The sequence below is a fragment of the Kogia breviceps genome, chromosome 15, assembly GCF_026419965.1.
Source record: "Kogia breviceps isolate mKogBre1 chromosome 15, mKogBre1 haplotype 1, whole genome shotgun sequence".
NCBI classification, from domain to species: domain Eukaryota; kingdom Metazoa; phylum Chordata; class Mammalia; order Artiodactyla; family Physeteridae; genus Kogia; species Kogia breviceps.
In genome coordinates this window covers 8,266,582-8,283,688 of record NC_081324.1, presented here as the reverse complement: position 1 = coordinate 8,283,688, position 17,107 = coordinate 8,266,582, and the positions used below count along the sequence as shown (strand labels likewise).

General features: G+C 37.4%; 1 protein-coding gene across 2 annotated transcripts in view; it reads right to left on the bottom strand.

The window, feature by feature from the left end:
* Positions 1 to 17,107, bottom strand: part of TMX3 (thioredoxin related transmembrane protein 3) — a 51,862-nt gene that overhangs the window by 20,034 nt on the left and 14,721 nt on the right. For both annotated transcript variants that reach the window (XM_059039690.2, XM_067014316.1), the window contains exons 5-10: positions 13,821 to 13,866; positions 11,800 to 11,880; positions 9,379 to 9,478; positions 8,612 to 8,689; positions 6,247 to 6,313; positions 2,088 to 2,186 (exon numbers count right to left, since the gene is read on the bottom strand). In XM_059039690.2, the coding sequence (XP_058895673.1) occupies positions 2,088 to 2,186; positions 6,247 to 6,313; positions 8,612 to 8,689; positions 9,379 to 9,478; positions 11,800 to 11,880; positions 13,821 to 13,866 (471 nt within the window). The remainder of the gene's footprint in view (positions 1 to 2,087; positions 2,187 to 6,246; positions 6,314 to 8,611; positions 8,690 to 9,378; positions 9,479 to 11,799; positions 11,881 to 13,820; positions 13,867 to 17,107) is intronic.

Sequence of the window (17,107 nt, the reverse complement as noted above, 5' to 3'; positions counted from 1 at the left end):
GAAACTATTATCTATTTCAAAGTCCCCTGGAGAGTTGAATGAGATTACATGTACAAATACTGGAATAGTTTCTGGCTCAGAGTAGGTATTAAATCAACAATCTTTCAATCTCATCCCCGTATCTTCTCTAATTTCATACTTAATTTCTATATGATCTTGATGCTTCTTTTCACCCTCAGCTAAAAACATTAGTTCATAATGTTTATCTCCCCTCTTGAAATAATACTGCATTTACTGTTCCGTGTTTCGTTTTTACTGTCATGTCTTTAGTTTAAAGTGCTTCATGAGTTTTTTCAAAATGCCTACAACGTGTCCAGCATCTTCCCGGAGGCCGACACAGGTGGTTTCTCGTGTATTAAGTTCACAGTCACTGGGCGCCGAGCAATGGACCCAGCACACAGCTAGTTGCCGAGGCCACAGTGAGGAGCACGCAGGCACAGCTCTGCACTTGGGGAAGGACAATCACACACACACACACACACACAGGTGTGTGGCTGACAGTCAGAAGGCTTTGGGAGGACAGGCACATGCGGTTTATAAAAGAACTTCTTATAAGAGTAAACTAATGTAGTTCCAGGGGGTTAGGGAAAGACTTTCCTAAGAAAGCAGCATTTGGTCTGAGTCTGGCAGATGAATATAAATTCACTACACTTTTCCAGGCAAAGAAAACAGCATGTTTAAAGGTGCTCTGGTGCAAGGTACACAGCTTTTTCAGGAAACTGAACAGTCAGCGTGGCCGGAGACGGGAGAGAAAGAGAGACAAAACGGGAAAGTAAGCAGGAGTCGGAAGATGCGGGGACCCGCAGTTGCCAGAAGGTCCTGAAAATACACTAGGTGTCTGAAGCCGAGGGCCAGGGGTCTGCGGCGGGGCTTATATGACAAGTGGCCGGGTGGGACCACAAGTGGGGCACAGCCAGAGCTGACACCCAACCGGGGCAATTACGCTGGGAACACAAAGACACGCGGCCACAGCCAACTTCTTTCCAAATCAATCCGGGAGAAGACACTGAGGAGCTTTGGCAAAGCTGCCTATTTTAACTGCCACCTCTACGATGCTGTACTGAGAACAGAACTACCGTATTCCTACACTCTCCCCCTTTTCCCTTCACACGGGCCTTCCTGAATCAGCAAGTAAACCCACAGTCTCTGACAGTGTCCGCGTCAACTTCCAACAATGAGCTAATACACACCTCCCTCTGTAAGGAAAGCATCACCAGACGCAGAACATTAAAAGCAGCCTCAAGAACCAGAACAAATACCATCCTGTGAAAGTTACAAAGTAACAGAAAAATGTGTCAGAGTGCTTCTAATTTGTATTCTTAACCAGATCCAAGAGCAGGAAATCACGAAGAGGAAACTCCATACCTATTATTTCTCAGATAAAAAAATTGAGCCTTGAGTAACATTTTCCCATTCTTTTAATCTAAAACTGTACTTACATCCAACTATCATAAAGTTGTGAATGGAAACAAATGTGGTAACAATAACCAGGACTTATTTCTTATTTGTAATTCATTATAAACTTATGAAACTCTTCCTCCTAAAATTTACATGGTTAGCTTCTTACAGTTCTTGTAGTTCACGTCTATTTGAGACCAGTCCTTAACAGCTGTAGTTCCTTACAGCTTTCTTTTTTGCATCTATATTTATATTTGCTTTGCTTATCATTTTCAATTACATAACCTCAAGAAACCATGCCAACCTGATGCCCATATTTTTTTCACAGGTAAAAGCAGGCTTTCAAAGGTTGTGATAATTTGTATTCCAACTCCTATTACAAAATCGGCGTCCTGCGGACAGCTTTCTGGCTGGCTGTTTGTTCTCATTCCCTTATTCTCCAGGCTGTTTTCCCTGTCACTATCACTTCTATTAGTAAACCCTTTCCAGCTAATCTTTATTCCACATGCAAAGGTATGTTCTTTGGTTAACGTTAATCTATAGTCTCATAAAGTTGAAGTGGCATTCAGGTCTGAAAGAAGGAATGATATTATGAAATAGAACTTAAGAAATTCATTTTCTACAGATTGAAGTAATCAGTTAAGGAAAAGTTTTGTAGTGTGATGGGGAGTTGTATATATGCTTGTTACCGGTATCTCCAAGTTCATACAAGAGGAAGCCATCCATTGTAAGATAATTCTGAAACCTCTCCCTGTTGATCCAAGATGATAGATCACCATCTTCGTACTCTTAAACAAAACAAAGTTGACAAATTATAGTGTAAATATGATGTTAAAATGTTTATAATGTTTAATCTAGCAGCATGTATAAAATGCCTGACATAGGATCATAATCTTAAATTCATAAATTTCATTTTTAGAAAGCTATTTGAACCAATCAAATGTAAGAAAAGGATTAATGCACAAAACAATTCATCATTATAGCACCACTGAAAATAGCAAAAGATAGATAAATAAAAGTAAAGGAAATAACTGAAACATCCTAAACAGGAAATAATTTAAATCATTATGGTACATGTTGAGAAAGACCATTTATATATTTTTAAAAATTATAATAATTAAGTGGTAAAGTAGGTAGCAGAACAATATTACAACATGACTGTAACTCTGTAAAAACTAAAGTATGAAAAAAACTGATAGAATGATAAAATGAAGGTACATATATACTCCTATTAAATAGTTTTCCTGAGTTGATGGTTATTCTTGGATGATGGCATTATGGGAAATTTTTATTACAATTTCTTTGTTCTTCTCTATTTTATGACATTTTGACCTCAGTTTACAACCCTCCTTCATATGTAAAACAAACTCGCATATAAAGTCACACATACTATTTCAGCCCTTTTCAACGTCAAATACTTCCTCTGATAAGCAGACAGGAAACATTTACAATATCCAAGAGAATTATGTCCTGACTAGAAATATAATTCTGAAGTAATTCTGAAAAATTATTACAACTGCATGAGAAAGAAGCTGATGTAAAAGCCTACCAATATGGGTGAAGACTGGATTTTACTGATTTCTTGAAAGATGTGCTTTTTGTGTCACTTGCATTGCTAAACAAAACATTTTCAAGTTATCAAACGTACAAAATAAGTAATATAATGCAAATCTGAAAGTATCTATGGATTTGGATTTATGAATCAGGAAAACAAACATAAAACTAGAAGTTGATTATTGGGCCATCATCTCCACTCCAGGTCAAAAGCAAATTTTCTAAAGATTATTCACAAAAGTGATCAATCTAAAACTCATAAGGAAATCAACTATCCTCCTAAGCCCCATCCCACTGTTCCTGAAATTATTAACGACAATGTAATAGTAGGATAAGCAGTCAAAGTAACCTTTTATCTGAAGACTTCAGGCCGGTTCTAAGTGCTGACTACTGCAGGTTAGAAAATGTTGGCCTTCAAAACAGCTGTAGATACTAAACACACTACCCCTCTCTTTCTTAAGCATTGGGGGCCACATCTGAAACATGGATGGGAAGGGCACTTTTTAGCCATTATTTAGACTTAAATGTATTCTTTAATAAAGAAAATCAGGTCTTTTTTTAAAAAAAAGCGAAGTAGCTCTCTGAGTTAAGAAACTCATAATGCAACTAGAACAAGAAATCTGAAGGCTGAATCTTGATTATACCATGTACTATTTTATTTTTTTTTTTTTTTGCGGTATGCGGGCCTCTCACTGTTGTGGCCTCTCCCGTTGCGGAGCACAGGCTCCGGACACGCAGGCCCAGCGGCCATGGCTCACGGGCTTAGTTGCTCCGCGGCATGTGGGATCTTCCCGGACCAGGGCACGAACCCGTGTCTCCTGCATCGGCAGGCGGATTCTCAACCACTGCGCCACCAGGGAAGCCCCTACCATGTACTATTTTAACTTGGAAAAAACAAGAACAATCTCTTTAATCCTGTTTGTTTATAAAACAGTAAGACTGCTGATCTCAAAAGACTGTTGTAATGATCAAATAAGACAATATATTGAATATACTAAGTGCTTACCATACAGGAAGTGTAGATGAAGAATAAGTGGATAGACTATGAATTTTCTTTAACACATTTTCACATATGCAAGTTCCTCTTAATTTCCTTTTTAAGCCCAACGTCTCATGCAGCCATTCAACAAATATCCAACGAATGAGCAAAGGAATGAACCTGCAATTTAACTACAAATCTCTCTCCTTTATCTAACATTCTTAGTTACCCTCTCTGTAATCTCAGGATATTTATCTATCTGCCTTACTACCAGACTAAGGTGAGAATAAAATGAAAATATCGAGTTCAGCAAACAGTACCTGCTGTACAAAACATAACAGGTAAATGGTGGTTATTATACTACATTAAGAAATAAAACACAGTCCTCACATTTATCTAAAGATAGTGAAGATATAAGATTTTAGAACTGCTTTGTCTTCATGTTACTGTCAAAACAATTAAAATGCTCCTTTGACTAAAACAAGACAATCAAAATATTCCTTTTATTAGATATTCTTCTATTCATTTGAGTCATTTAAGCAACTCAGAGCTTACAGCTCTCAAACACTTCTAGTTTCTTCTCCATCATAAAATAATATGACTGAGCAAGACCCCTAAGGCGCAATCCTGGGCGACCCTTCTCCCATAGTCTCTGCTTATGTAACCGTATCTGATGCACATTTCCTGAGTTGTTTTGATCCCCCAGGCCTGCTGGAGCCTGAGGATTGATGATGTTAACTGACACGGCCCTTGCCGTCACCTCGCCATCAACCAATCAGAGGACTGTGCACCAGCTGATCACATACCCTGCGGCTGCCCCCCTCACCTGGCCTTTGAGCACTAGCTGCCCTGGACTCCTTGCTTGGCACCCTGCACTGAACCTGCCCTTTCCTTCACCACAACCCGGCGTCAGCAGATCGGCTTTACTGCACACAGGAGAGGGGACCCAAGTTTGATTCAGTAAAAATAACTCTCTAGAATGTTTCTGATATGAATAAAATGGTCCCTATCTGTGCTCTCCAACAAAAGCCACACAAGGCCACTGAGTATATGAAAAGTAGCTAGTAAGAATGAGAAACTGAATTTTTCATTTCATTAATTGTATGGAATTTACAATGTTACTAACATCGCTAGTAGGTGAGATTTTGCATTCGCTTTTGCTTTTCAGTGGCTGTGCACTGTCCAACAGACGTCGAGTTTCGATGCTTCCTGAAATCCGAACTATCTCCCCATGCCCCTGTGAGTATGCTGCACTGCCGTAAGCTACCTCAAAGCCCAGTCTGCGAACTCTGGTAGTAAGTATTTAATAATACCAAGGAATTACTCTCAATTTTGTTAAGTGTTACAATAGCACGTGGTTATCTTAAAAAAAGAAACTCCAAAAAGCCCACATTTTTAAAGAAATGCATAATAAACATGTAGTCAGGGACGCATAATGAAGCACATAGTGACGAAATACCACTGGGATTTGCTAAAATGCTTCAACAAAGACAAAAAATTGTTGAAGCAAACACGGTACGATCTTAGTAACTGTCTCACCCGGGGGACAGATATGTATGTAGGGTCTTATTACTTTAGCATTCTCTTTACTATAATGTGTGTCTGATATAATAAAAATATTTTAAAAACAGACCAAGTATTTGCTTCAACAAAGAAATGCTGAATAGCAGGTGGGTTGTTACTTCTGTCAGGGAGGGAGAGTAAAGGCTACAGAAGAACACCCCAGGGCTTCACCACTATTGACGATGGTTTCTTTCTTTCACTTCTTTGTGTGTCTCAAATGTTAGACCTTTCTAAAATTAATTTTGAATATTTTAAAGTAATGTATAGAAATTGCCGGGCTTCCCTGGTGGCGCAGTGGTTGGGAGTCCACCTGCCGATGCAGGGGACGCGGGTTCGAGCCCTGGTCCGGGAGGATCCCACGTGCCGCGGAGCGGCTGGGCCCGTGAGCCATGGCCGCTGAGCCTGCGCGTCCGGAGCCTGTGCTCCGCGACGGGAGAGGCCACAGCAGTGAGAGGCCCGCATACCACAAAAAAAAAAAAAAAAAGAAAAAAAGAAATTGCCTAGGGCTCATTTCTAAAAAAGGAAAGTGATCTGACAAAAAGAGAAATTTACTATAGCCAAACTCAGAATGAAAGAACACTGAGTGGAAAAACTAAAGCTGAAGGGTAAGAAACACCTAGCGGTCATTCAACTAATGGGAAGCGTAAGCAGCAGCTGCATTTACTAAATCTTTCATCAACATTATAAGCCCTATAATAGATACAACATTGTAATTATAAAGTGTTTACGTGAGTTAAAACTTTGGAACTTACCATCATAAACAAAGTAAGTTTCATCTTTGAAAACAAGCACAGCCGGCATCTCTTTCAGGGTCACATACTGCGAAAATCAGAAAGAAAAATTTCAGTTGGTAGCAGTGAGTTCGAAAGCATTGAAAGTTACCAGGGGGGAAAAAAACCACAATGAGGACAACCACAAACACGTTACCAACAGTTACAAAGAACACAGTCAATCCCTAGCGCATCCAAGGACGGGGCCTGATCATCTCTTTATACACCCCCCGCTCGGTGCCCTGTGTGCTGTGGTGGAGCCATGAACTGTTCTTAGAGTTGTTAACAGACTCAAAGATATCACAGGAAGCGAGGGCCAGGCGGCGCTCTGAAGCGGCGGGAGAGCAGGGGCGACGGTAGCAGTCAGCACAGGTAGGTTCTGCCCAGCACTCCCAGGCCGTGAAACAAGGAGTCCGTCACTTCAGCCGGGGAGTCGGCTTCCTGTGAATCCAGGACTCAGAGCACCCGCCTCACTGAGGAGTTAGGAGAGTGAGATCTGACGACACACGTTGAGAGGCGACAGCAGGCTCCAGCGATAAACTGCTTTATGAATGGGAACTTACAATGGCAATTAATAATAAGGAATCCACTCAGTGGGTACCTGCTGCTTATACCTGTGTTGTACTTATTTCAAAATAATAAAATTACAGTAGAGAAATCAGTATCAGAGCAGAAAGGATACAATTTAGGTAAGCCACACAGAATGACTGCATGAGTGTGGTAATACTGAGCATATCAACAAATGCATCAGTAGACAACTAATAAACTAAAAAGAATAATAAAATAAAAGTAAGGACAGCTATCCTGGAAAGATTAAAAAGGGAGGAAGGAATGTCACAGGTGATCTAGAAGGATCTGGTTACATTACCGTACCATGACAATGACTATTGTAAGGGCGGTGGTAAAGCTCTCAGGTGAGGCGCTACCATCCAGCATGCCTCGATTCACCCACGGGTGGCAACTCATCCACAGAGGTACCCTGGGAGTATTTCACAGCATTCAGCATCTCTCCCTTCCAAGGGTACCCCTGAGTGAGCCAGTCTCTGAAATCACACCAGTGAGTCACTTGTCCCCATTAACTCCTCTGAAACTGTTTCTCTTAAAACCACCACCAACCTCTAGGGGACAAGCACCATGGTTCTCTCCTCTCCTCACCTTGGTTGCTTCACAGCATCTTGCACAACCGGCCACCCCTTTCTTAAACACTTTTTATCTTGGCTTCCCATTCACCTTGTTTTCCTACTTTACTGGCAATTTCTTCTCATTGTCTGTCCTTTGCTGTTAGGACCCGCACCCTCTTATCTCCCCCCAGATTTGCATCCCATGTCTAAGAAGTTTATTTCATTTATGCAGCCGTGACTTATCTCCAAACTCTTATCCGATGCTTGTACTTGGATGCCTAATACATCAACTTAAATTAAAATAAACCTTCAAAACTCCATCACTCCTCCCATACTCCAACTTGTTCCTTCCCCAGTATTCCCCAGCTCACAAATAACACCGCCATCTAACCAGCTGTTCAGGCCAAAAACCTAAAAGTCATCCTTGATGCACCTCTTTTCCTCTAGAACAAGCTCAAAAAATTCTATCTCCAAATACAATTCTTTCACTTCTTCCTAATTCTCTTCCTAACTTTCAAGCCTGAATCCTAGATTACTTCAAGAGTTCAACTGAGCTTCCTGATCCAATTGTTTCTGCACTTAGCACAGAGTAATGTCCTTAATATGAACTTGAGGCTAAGTCCTCACATGCGTGGCCGTGACCTGGAAGGCCTCCACTGGCCTCTGCCTACCTCCCACCTCCTTTCTCACTGCACTTCAGCCACACTGGCTACGGCTCTGTTATTCCACTATTGCCCGGCAGGTTCTCATCTTGGCCGTCGGTAACGTCTGTTCCTTGTCTCTGGTTTACGATGGCCACAGGTCTGTGCGTGGCTCCTTCCCATCCTGTAAGTCCCAGTTCAGGTGTATTTTCTCCTCCGACAGACATTTCTTGATCAAGCAATCAAGAGTAGCCACCCCACCTCTAAATGTCCTTACTATCACACTGCTCCTTTATTATTTTTTAGAGCAGTTATGATATCCTGTTTATAGCTTTGTTTACCGAGGACCACTATCTCGGTCTGAGGACCCAAGAGAAGGGTCTTACCTACAATACTAAAATTTGGTCCACTTCCCCCACCCATGGGAACATAAACTCCATCCTATCAGGGTCTTGATGGTTTTGCTTGCCATCAATAATCCGGGACTTAAAACTGTGCATGGCACACAATTAAAGGACAACACACAGTTGTTGAATATATATATAGTAATTAATACACTACTTAAAATCCAACTTTAAGTCTTACCTCAGGAACGACTTCTTCTGAGGCAGAAAAAAAGTATGTATATACAATTAATTCTGAAGCAGCATCGATGTATTTCTCCTGTGAAGATAGAAACAGAAAGAAGGTGACTTTTTAAATATTAATCAAGATCAAAATTCATTCCTCATTATAAACATTCAGAGCAAGTAGTATCACTGCTAAGTAGTATCATCACAATTAGCTACCTTAAGTCTTTTCATATGAAAAGATTAAATATAAGGAAATGAAATAAACTGTTTCTAAGGCAAAAGACCATTGTAACTAAGTTATTTGAAGGCAATAAAGTTCATTAAATATAACAAGCTCAATTCATATTTATTAATTTAATTTGATGATGATTATAGGAAGAGATGCGTGTGTCTGACATGCAAACACAAACATACATACACACAATAATCTTAAAACAATGAGCTTTTGCTTTTAAAAAGTTTACACTCAAACTGCATGTTGCAGTTTCAAAGACTCAAAATGCTAAAAAGCAATACAAAATCTAAATAACCAGGTCAATAGAAGAAATATATTAACACAGGCGACACCCACCCACTTTTTACTCAATTCCGTTTCATGAAGGCAAATACTATAGAGAGTATATGACAAAGTGTTTTTATCATAAAAATACTTAGATTGAACTAAAGTATTTCTAATAAGAGTGAAATAAGTCCTGAGTTTTTGGTGAAGCCCTCTTTATACAGAAAATTAAATTACAGTATATGTGTGCTTGTGGATTAAAGAATAAAATCATTTGATACCTTCAGAGGTGACTCTCCACCTATATAAACAAAAAATACACGATGCCTCTTCCGCACATGTTCAAACATTTGCTGACTTGGAAGTGGCCGAATTAGAGCCCTGTTTGAAAATAAAACAAAACAAAAAAACCTGCACTTGAACTAAGGATAGTAGATAATTTACTCCTATTTATATGTCATCCTATCATATCTAAAGTTACAAAGCTTTAATACTGTATGAATTGCATTTTAAGTATATCACTCAATCTACATAAATCTAATAAACTATGGCCCATGACCACTGTTATACCCATATAATAAAAATACAGTACCTACAATTTAATCTACCAGTTTAAAAAATAAGCTTTAAATACATCCCTTTAGAGAGCATCATCTTAACCAATGTTTTGATAGGCAAAGACAGAACTATAATCCATTTAGAATCCTCAGCTAAAAACAAAACAATCCACATGAGAATTATTTTCTTCTCCCTTTCGAAAGATCATTTACACAAACACACTGTGAAATACTACCCCGGGAGTTTATAATATTATGTTTAGAATATCTATGTCTTACTCTGACCACTTAAATGCTAGTTTTAAAACACACTATAAAGGTTAAAATCTAAAATGTTTCCTAAGTGTTATTCTTCTCAGGAAAAATAAAATGGAAAATGGTAGTCATAATAGCATATGAGAATCTCATGAAGAGAAAACAAAACTACAAAAAGTTTTATTAAACTGAGAAATGAATTATACCAAAGATTATTATAAAATATATCACTTATGAAATACTATTAAAAGCTAAGAGGCAGTCTTGTTTTAGTGTGGTCTATATTATTAGATTTTTTACTCCATCACATTTGCAAAAAAGAACAAAATGTATTCTGCAAAGGCAAACATTTTCGAAACACACAATTCTTTAAATGCATTGCATCACTATACTCTAGCCTCTATTTTAATACTTTAGTAATTAACTAGTAAGTGACGCAACTCCAGAACTGACTCTTGAAATTTCCTTTGCAGTAGAGTCACTGCCAGTTACATCAGAAGGCCATCTTAAGCTTAAACTAAAACTCATTAAAAATTGCCAAAACATAAAGACTAATTTAAACCATAGAGGAATAAAATAATCTACTGGCGACCCCCTCATGTAATATAAAGTTATCTCAAAATTTATTTATTCACGAAACAAATAAAGAAAATGAAATATGCAATCAATGAGAAAATACAGTGAAAATTATACTTTACTAAAGCTTTGCAAACTTTAATATACAAAGACCATTCCTAATTCTGTGCCTTTTCTCAAATAATTTAAGCTAGATAGTATCATACCACCCAACAACTCCATTCCAATATTTTAATTTATCTTAAAATTATTTAAAGCTATCAATATAATATATCCTGTCAAACTCATAAGCAACCATACTTTCAAAGTCAAAGTAGGTTAACCTATTTTGATAAATGTTCTCTTCCAGAAGTTACACATAATCACATTAAATAATTGTATGCACCAACTTTCTTTATACACCAGCAAGATGTAGAGTAAAGGGCTTCCCTGGTGGCACAGTGGTTAAGGGTCCGCCTGCCGATGCAGGGGACACGGGTTCGTGCCCCGGTCCGGGAAGATCCCACCTGCCGCGGAGCGGCTGGGCCCGTGAGCCATGGCCGCTGAGCCTGCGCGTCCGGAGCCTGTGCTCCGCAACGGGAGAGGCCACAACAGTGAGAGGCTTGCGTGCCAGGGAGAAAAAAAAAAGATGTAGAGTAAAAAAAAAAAAAAATCACCACATTCAAACCAAAAGGAAACACAGAAGAATTTCTGTTTCCTTAGCAGGAAAACTTCAGAGATCAGTAACTCAAAAAGATCTCTGGGTTCTAATTATATTACCTTCTAAGCGAAATGTGCAATAATACCTCACAGTTGGCATAAAGCAGCATGTGAAAGATGAGGCAAAGTATTTTAGCTGCATCTAAAAAGCATTTTCTGGCATTAAAGGCTAGGGATTAAAGCCCAAGTTTATTTAGAATATAATACTGTGGGGTTTCTCTTAAAACTGAAATTAGATAACAAGAAAAATAAATGAATGTAAACCAGGCAGTATAAAGGCAAAATTATAATTTAAAAAAAAAAGATTCACAAAGTTGTTAGAAGTAATCAAGTTTGGAAAATGTATTAAAAATCCATTGGGGAAAATATTCTTCTATACACAAAGTGAATTTAAATGTGAGGCTAACAAGTACATAAGATCACGGACCCTTTCATTCCTCTCAAGGAGCTCTTTGCATATGCTACGCAACCCTAGCTTTCCTTTATAAATAAATCGACAAATTTTATTTAGGCTAAACACCTAAAAATATGTATGTTCAATATGGTTTACTCAAATACATTTAACTTGCAAATACTAATATTATATAGTAAAGGCCCACCATTATACGAACTTACCCAGACACTCTGTGAGCAAACTCAATTATATCATCTTTAGTTCGTGGTCCTCTATAATTATACGCCAGGTCACCTTTTAATCTTCAAAAAAGAAAACAGGGTAAAAGTTTAGATTATTTCAACTGTTTTCACATTTAATGATAATCACTCTCTATTGTAACACAAATTACAGCATATAAAATAGTAAATGCAGTGGAATTTTAGTAGCATAATCATGTAAAAAACAGCCAATAACTGGCTTCAGAGAACCAACAACCAAAACGCAAAGAAAAAGGCTGTACTTTATTAAAATTACATGAAAATATTTTACTCTGTATATGATAATTGCATTGTGTCTATGCCTTCTGATAAATGAAAAATATATACATTCACAGTCAAGAACTCATCAAAGCTCAATTCTATCTTCTCTATTAAAAAGTAAGTGAAAGGACAGGGAATTAAAAGTATTTTGGTAAAAAAAGAAATCTTTTTCCAAGGAGGAGCTGGTTAGTAGTGATCTTGAAGAGACAGCTGGCAGTGGAAGGAAGTCTTACCAAGAGGAAGAAATCTTTCCCCAAAGAGGAACCAGATAGTGACCCTGAAAGGTCAGGAAACAAGAGGGTCCCCAAGAAAAATGGGAAATTCTCTTCCAAGGAGGAGCCTCTCAGCAGTGGACCTGAAGAGGCTGCTGCCAGCAAGAGCAGCACCTCCAAGAAAAAGAAAAAGCTCCGAAAGCTATCCCAGAAAAATTAGAATGGACATTTCCCTAGTAGGGCATAACTTACAGAGATATTTCCCAACCCATCCCCTATAGCCCAATAAAACAAACAAACAAACAAACAAACAAAAAGTATTGTGGTAAAGGTAAAACCAATTTTAAGAATACAACATCAGAGTAACATGACTGATGCTCCAAGATTAAAGAGTAAAACAGTACATGAAAATACCTCTTCTAGAAAATTAGATAATTTTCCAAAAGCCTGCCAATGAATTGTGTCCAACTAACTGAAATTTTTTAAAAAATTGTGAAAGCACAGTAGAACATCTATAATTAAACAGAAAGAATAGAAAAGATAATTTACTGAACACAAGAAAGTCAAAGAGGCTTACGAACTTTTTTTTTAAAGGTTCTGCCCTGGAAGTATTTTGTGTGTGCGCGTGTTTTTTTTTAACTTTATATTATATTATATTATTTTTTTTCTTGGCCATGCCGTGTGGCCTGTGGGATCTTAGTTCCCTGACCAGGGACTGAACCTGTGCCCTCAGCAGTGAAGGCAAAGAGTCCCAACCACTGAACTGCCAGGGAATTCCCTGAGCAAACATTTTTAAACAGTGGCGGAAGGAAGGGAGGCCAATACAAATCCAAGAAATAAAAAAAATTAAAATTAGTCAAATTTTAAAATCTGAGATTTAAAAATACTAAAATAACCTACTTTATAATAAAAATAAGTTTCAAAATAATTCCTCAACTCTCCACATTATTGAAATAAGGATGAGATCAGGATTAAACTCATGAGAAAACTCAATAACATCATGATTATAAAACACAAGTCTTTTAGAATTATCACAATATTTCTTCTACCGTATATGCTCTGTCTTAGACCTGATCAACATCTACAGATGAGAATTAACATCCATCAATTTGATTCTCTTTTCTTTCATCTCTAATGAAATAAGTCTATTTCAATCATAGAAAAGTAAAATTTGTTAGGAGACAGGATTCACAAGTTAAACAGAATATACCCTTGACCTCCTCAGGGGTAGAGCTTTCCTAATTTACAACTGTATACCTTGTCCTGCTCAATGCCTGTCACAGTAAACTCAAAACACGTCTGGTGAATTAGCCATAAACCACACATTAACTTAAGTGCAAAGAAAAGCACGGATGAAGTCCCTCTCCCTGGATCACACACTGCACCTAGAAAGAACTGCGGAACCCAAATCTTCAGTCCTCCAAGGAAGCTACTAGAAATTAATGTAATAAAATGTAAGTAGAGTGAACTAATAAAAATACACATATAAACATACAACACTCAACTTACAGCTTAATTGTTGGATAACCTCGAACTCCAAACTCTGAAGCAATGCCTTGGTAAGAAAAAGAATAAATAATTCTAAATTTTTTTAAAATGAGAAACTAGGTAATAAATGAGCCTTTTACTTAAAAAAAATATATTTATACAAACCCATACAGATATGCTGTTTTCAATTCTTATAAAAGAATATAAACACATACAAAAAAGAAAAAACATGACATTCTCATACAAAATAATTACTTAATAATCCAACTTATGACCTGCACAAAAATGCTGTAACAAAATTTTTTTAAAAAGCCAAAAGAGTAAATTTTTATCTCTAAAGTACTTACTTTAAAAGATATTCTTGTTTTAAAAAAATAATATATATATACACACACACATACATAAAGTCTCACTCCTCATCTGACTTCATTTCCAGGACAAATATTTCTTCAAAAAAAGCCCGTGTCTTCCTTTAGTGTTTTCTGAGTCTTAAAAGAACTGCTTTGTATTTTAATGTTAAAAACATAAATCATAATGGCAAAATTAATTTAATATATGATCTAAAAGCAACTTTATCTACTTGTTTTAAGAGTTTCTGCTTCTGTAATAACCTAGAGTAATTCCAGTCATTTCAAAGATGATTCTGAAATCGCACGTTAATTAAAATGAGACACAGTCACTACAGTGGCATCTTTTTGAGGGAAAGGAGAAATAGTAATGAAAACAGGCAAACAGAGAATTAGGACTTTAAGAGGTATAGTAATCACTATGGGAAATTAATACTATACTACTTTACAGATTCAAGGCAATTAGGACAGGAAAGAAGAAATAAAATATTCTCAGTTAGCAGACAAAATACAATATACTTACACTTATCCTAGTATATGCAAAGTATACTGTATTTACTCACATGATCTCTCCTTTTGTTAATTTTCTTTTATTTCCAGAATATATTCTTACGATAGCTGGGTATAAGAAAACTACCTCTATATGTGAGTTCTGATTTACTCAGCACTTTAGTAATCATTAATGTTGGTTTCTCATCACTCCCCATCAATACACAAGAATAAAGGCAAAGTGAATTTGTGGCAAATAATATCGAAAATCTCTCCTCCTTCCCTTGTCAACTCTAGAGCTTCTTCTTTAAACGCATGGAGAGGGGTGACCAGAAGGTTCCGGACAGTGATAAACAATGGTTTTTATTAGAGGCAACACGAACAACAGAGGTAACAAAAATAGGAACTTGGTGTGTATATATATATATATACACACACACACATATACACATATATACATATATGTAAATATATATATATACACATATATATATGAAGATACAGGTTCTGCCTCTGAATAGTCATGTGAACTTAGACCAGTTACATAACTTATTTATGCCAATCTCTAATTTAGGACTTATTCTGTCAAGTGTATATATATATATATACACACACACACACACACATACATACACACACACATATTTTATTGAAGTATAGTTGATTTACAATATTACATTAGTTTCAGGTGTACAGCATAGTGACAATATTTTTATAGATTATACTTCATCTACAGTTATTATGGCTGTATTTCCCTGTGCTGTATAATATATCCTTGGTGCTTATTTATTTATTTATTTATTTATTTTAAAGGACTTGAGGCCTTCCTTATTTTATTTATTTATTTATTAATTTTTGGCTGTGTTGGGTCTTCGTTTCTGTGCGAGGGCTTTTTCTCTAGTTGCGGCGAGCAGGGGCCACTCTTCATCGCGGTGCGCGGGCCTCTCACTGTTGCGGCCTCTCTTGTCACGGAGCACAGGCTCCAGACGCGCAGGCTCAGTATCTGTGGCTCACGGGCCTAGTTGCTCCGCAGTTTGTGGGATCTTCCCAGACCGGGGCACGAACCCGTGTCCCCTGCATCGGCAGGCGGACTCTCAATTATTGCACCACCAGGGAAGCCCCATATTTATTTTATATATACTAGTTGGTAGCTCTTAATCCCACATTCTTATCTTGCCCCTCCTTGCTTCCCTCTCCCTACTGGTATCCACTAGTTTGTTTTCTATTACCTGTGAGTCCGTTTCAGTGCTGTTATACACATTCGTTTTATTTTTCAGATTCCACAAATAAGTGATAACGTAAACTATTTATCTTTCTCTGTCTGACTTATTTCACTAAGCATCATACTTTTTAGGTCCATCCACGTTGTTACAAATGGCAGAGTTTCATTCTTTTTTTTTGGCTGAGTAACATTCCATTGTGTATATATACCACATCTTCTTAAGCCAATCATCTGTTGGCCCTTGGGTTGTTTCCATGTCTTGGGTATTATAAATGGTGCTGCTGTGAACACTGGAGTGCATGTATTTTTTCAAATTAAGAGTCTTCATTTTTTCCGGATATGTACCCAGGAGTGGGATTGCTGGATCATATGGTAGCTCTACTTTTAGTTTTTTAAGGAACCTCCATACTGTTTTCCATAGTGGCGGCATCAATTTAATTCCCACCAACAGTGCACAACTGTTTTCTCCACATCCTCGCCAACATCTGTTATTTGTAGACTTTTTGATGATGGCCATTCTGAGAAGTAAGAGGTGATATCCCATTGTAGTTTTGATTTGCATTTCTCTGATAATTAGCGACGTTAAGCATCTTTTCATGTGCCTGTTGGCCATGTGTATGTCTCTTTTGGAGAAATGTCTATTTAGGTCTTCTGCCCATTTTTTAATCAGGTTTTTTTTTTTTTATTGAGTTGTATAAGCTGTTTATATATTTTGGTATTAAACCCTTATTGGTTACATCATTTGCAAGTATTTTCAGGTCAAGCATATTCTAATTGAATACTGCTGTTATTGAGATTGCCCTCTTCCAAGGAAAAACACAGATTATGTGTGTAATGTATGTTCTTAATGCTCCCCATCCCAAGTTAAGAAGGCAGGTAAATATAAGCCATTATTACTTTCAACTAAACCTCATTAAAAACTGCCAAAATATAAAGACTAATAAAACTGACTGGAGGGGGTGGTGTAGCCCAGTAGCAACTGCTTACATAATTTAGTGTAAAATTTATTTGTACACAAATCAAATTTAAAAAATGAAATATGCAATCAATGAGAAAATACAGTGGTGGGATTTTATAGCTGACGTTATGGTTCTCATGATAGGCTTCAGAGAGAAAAACCCCAGCTCCACACATGACCCCATCACTTAATTTCCTTGACCTCAGTTTTCTTACCTATAAGATGGAGATGATACCACCCACCCTTTAGCCCTTTGGTTCTCTGAACATTACTTTCATCTCTGACAGAATTT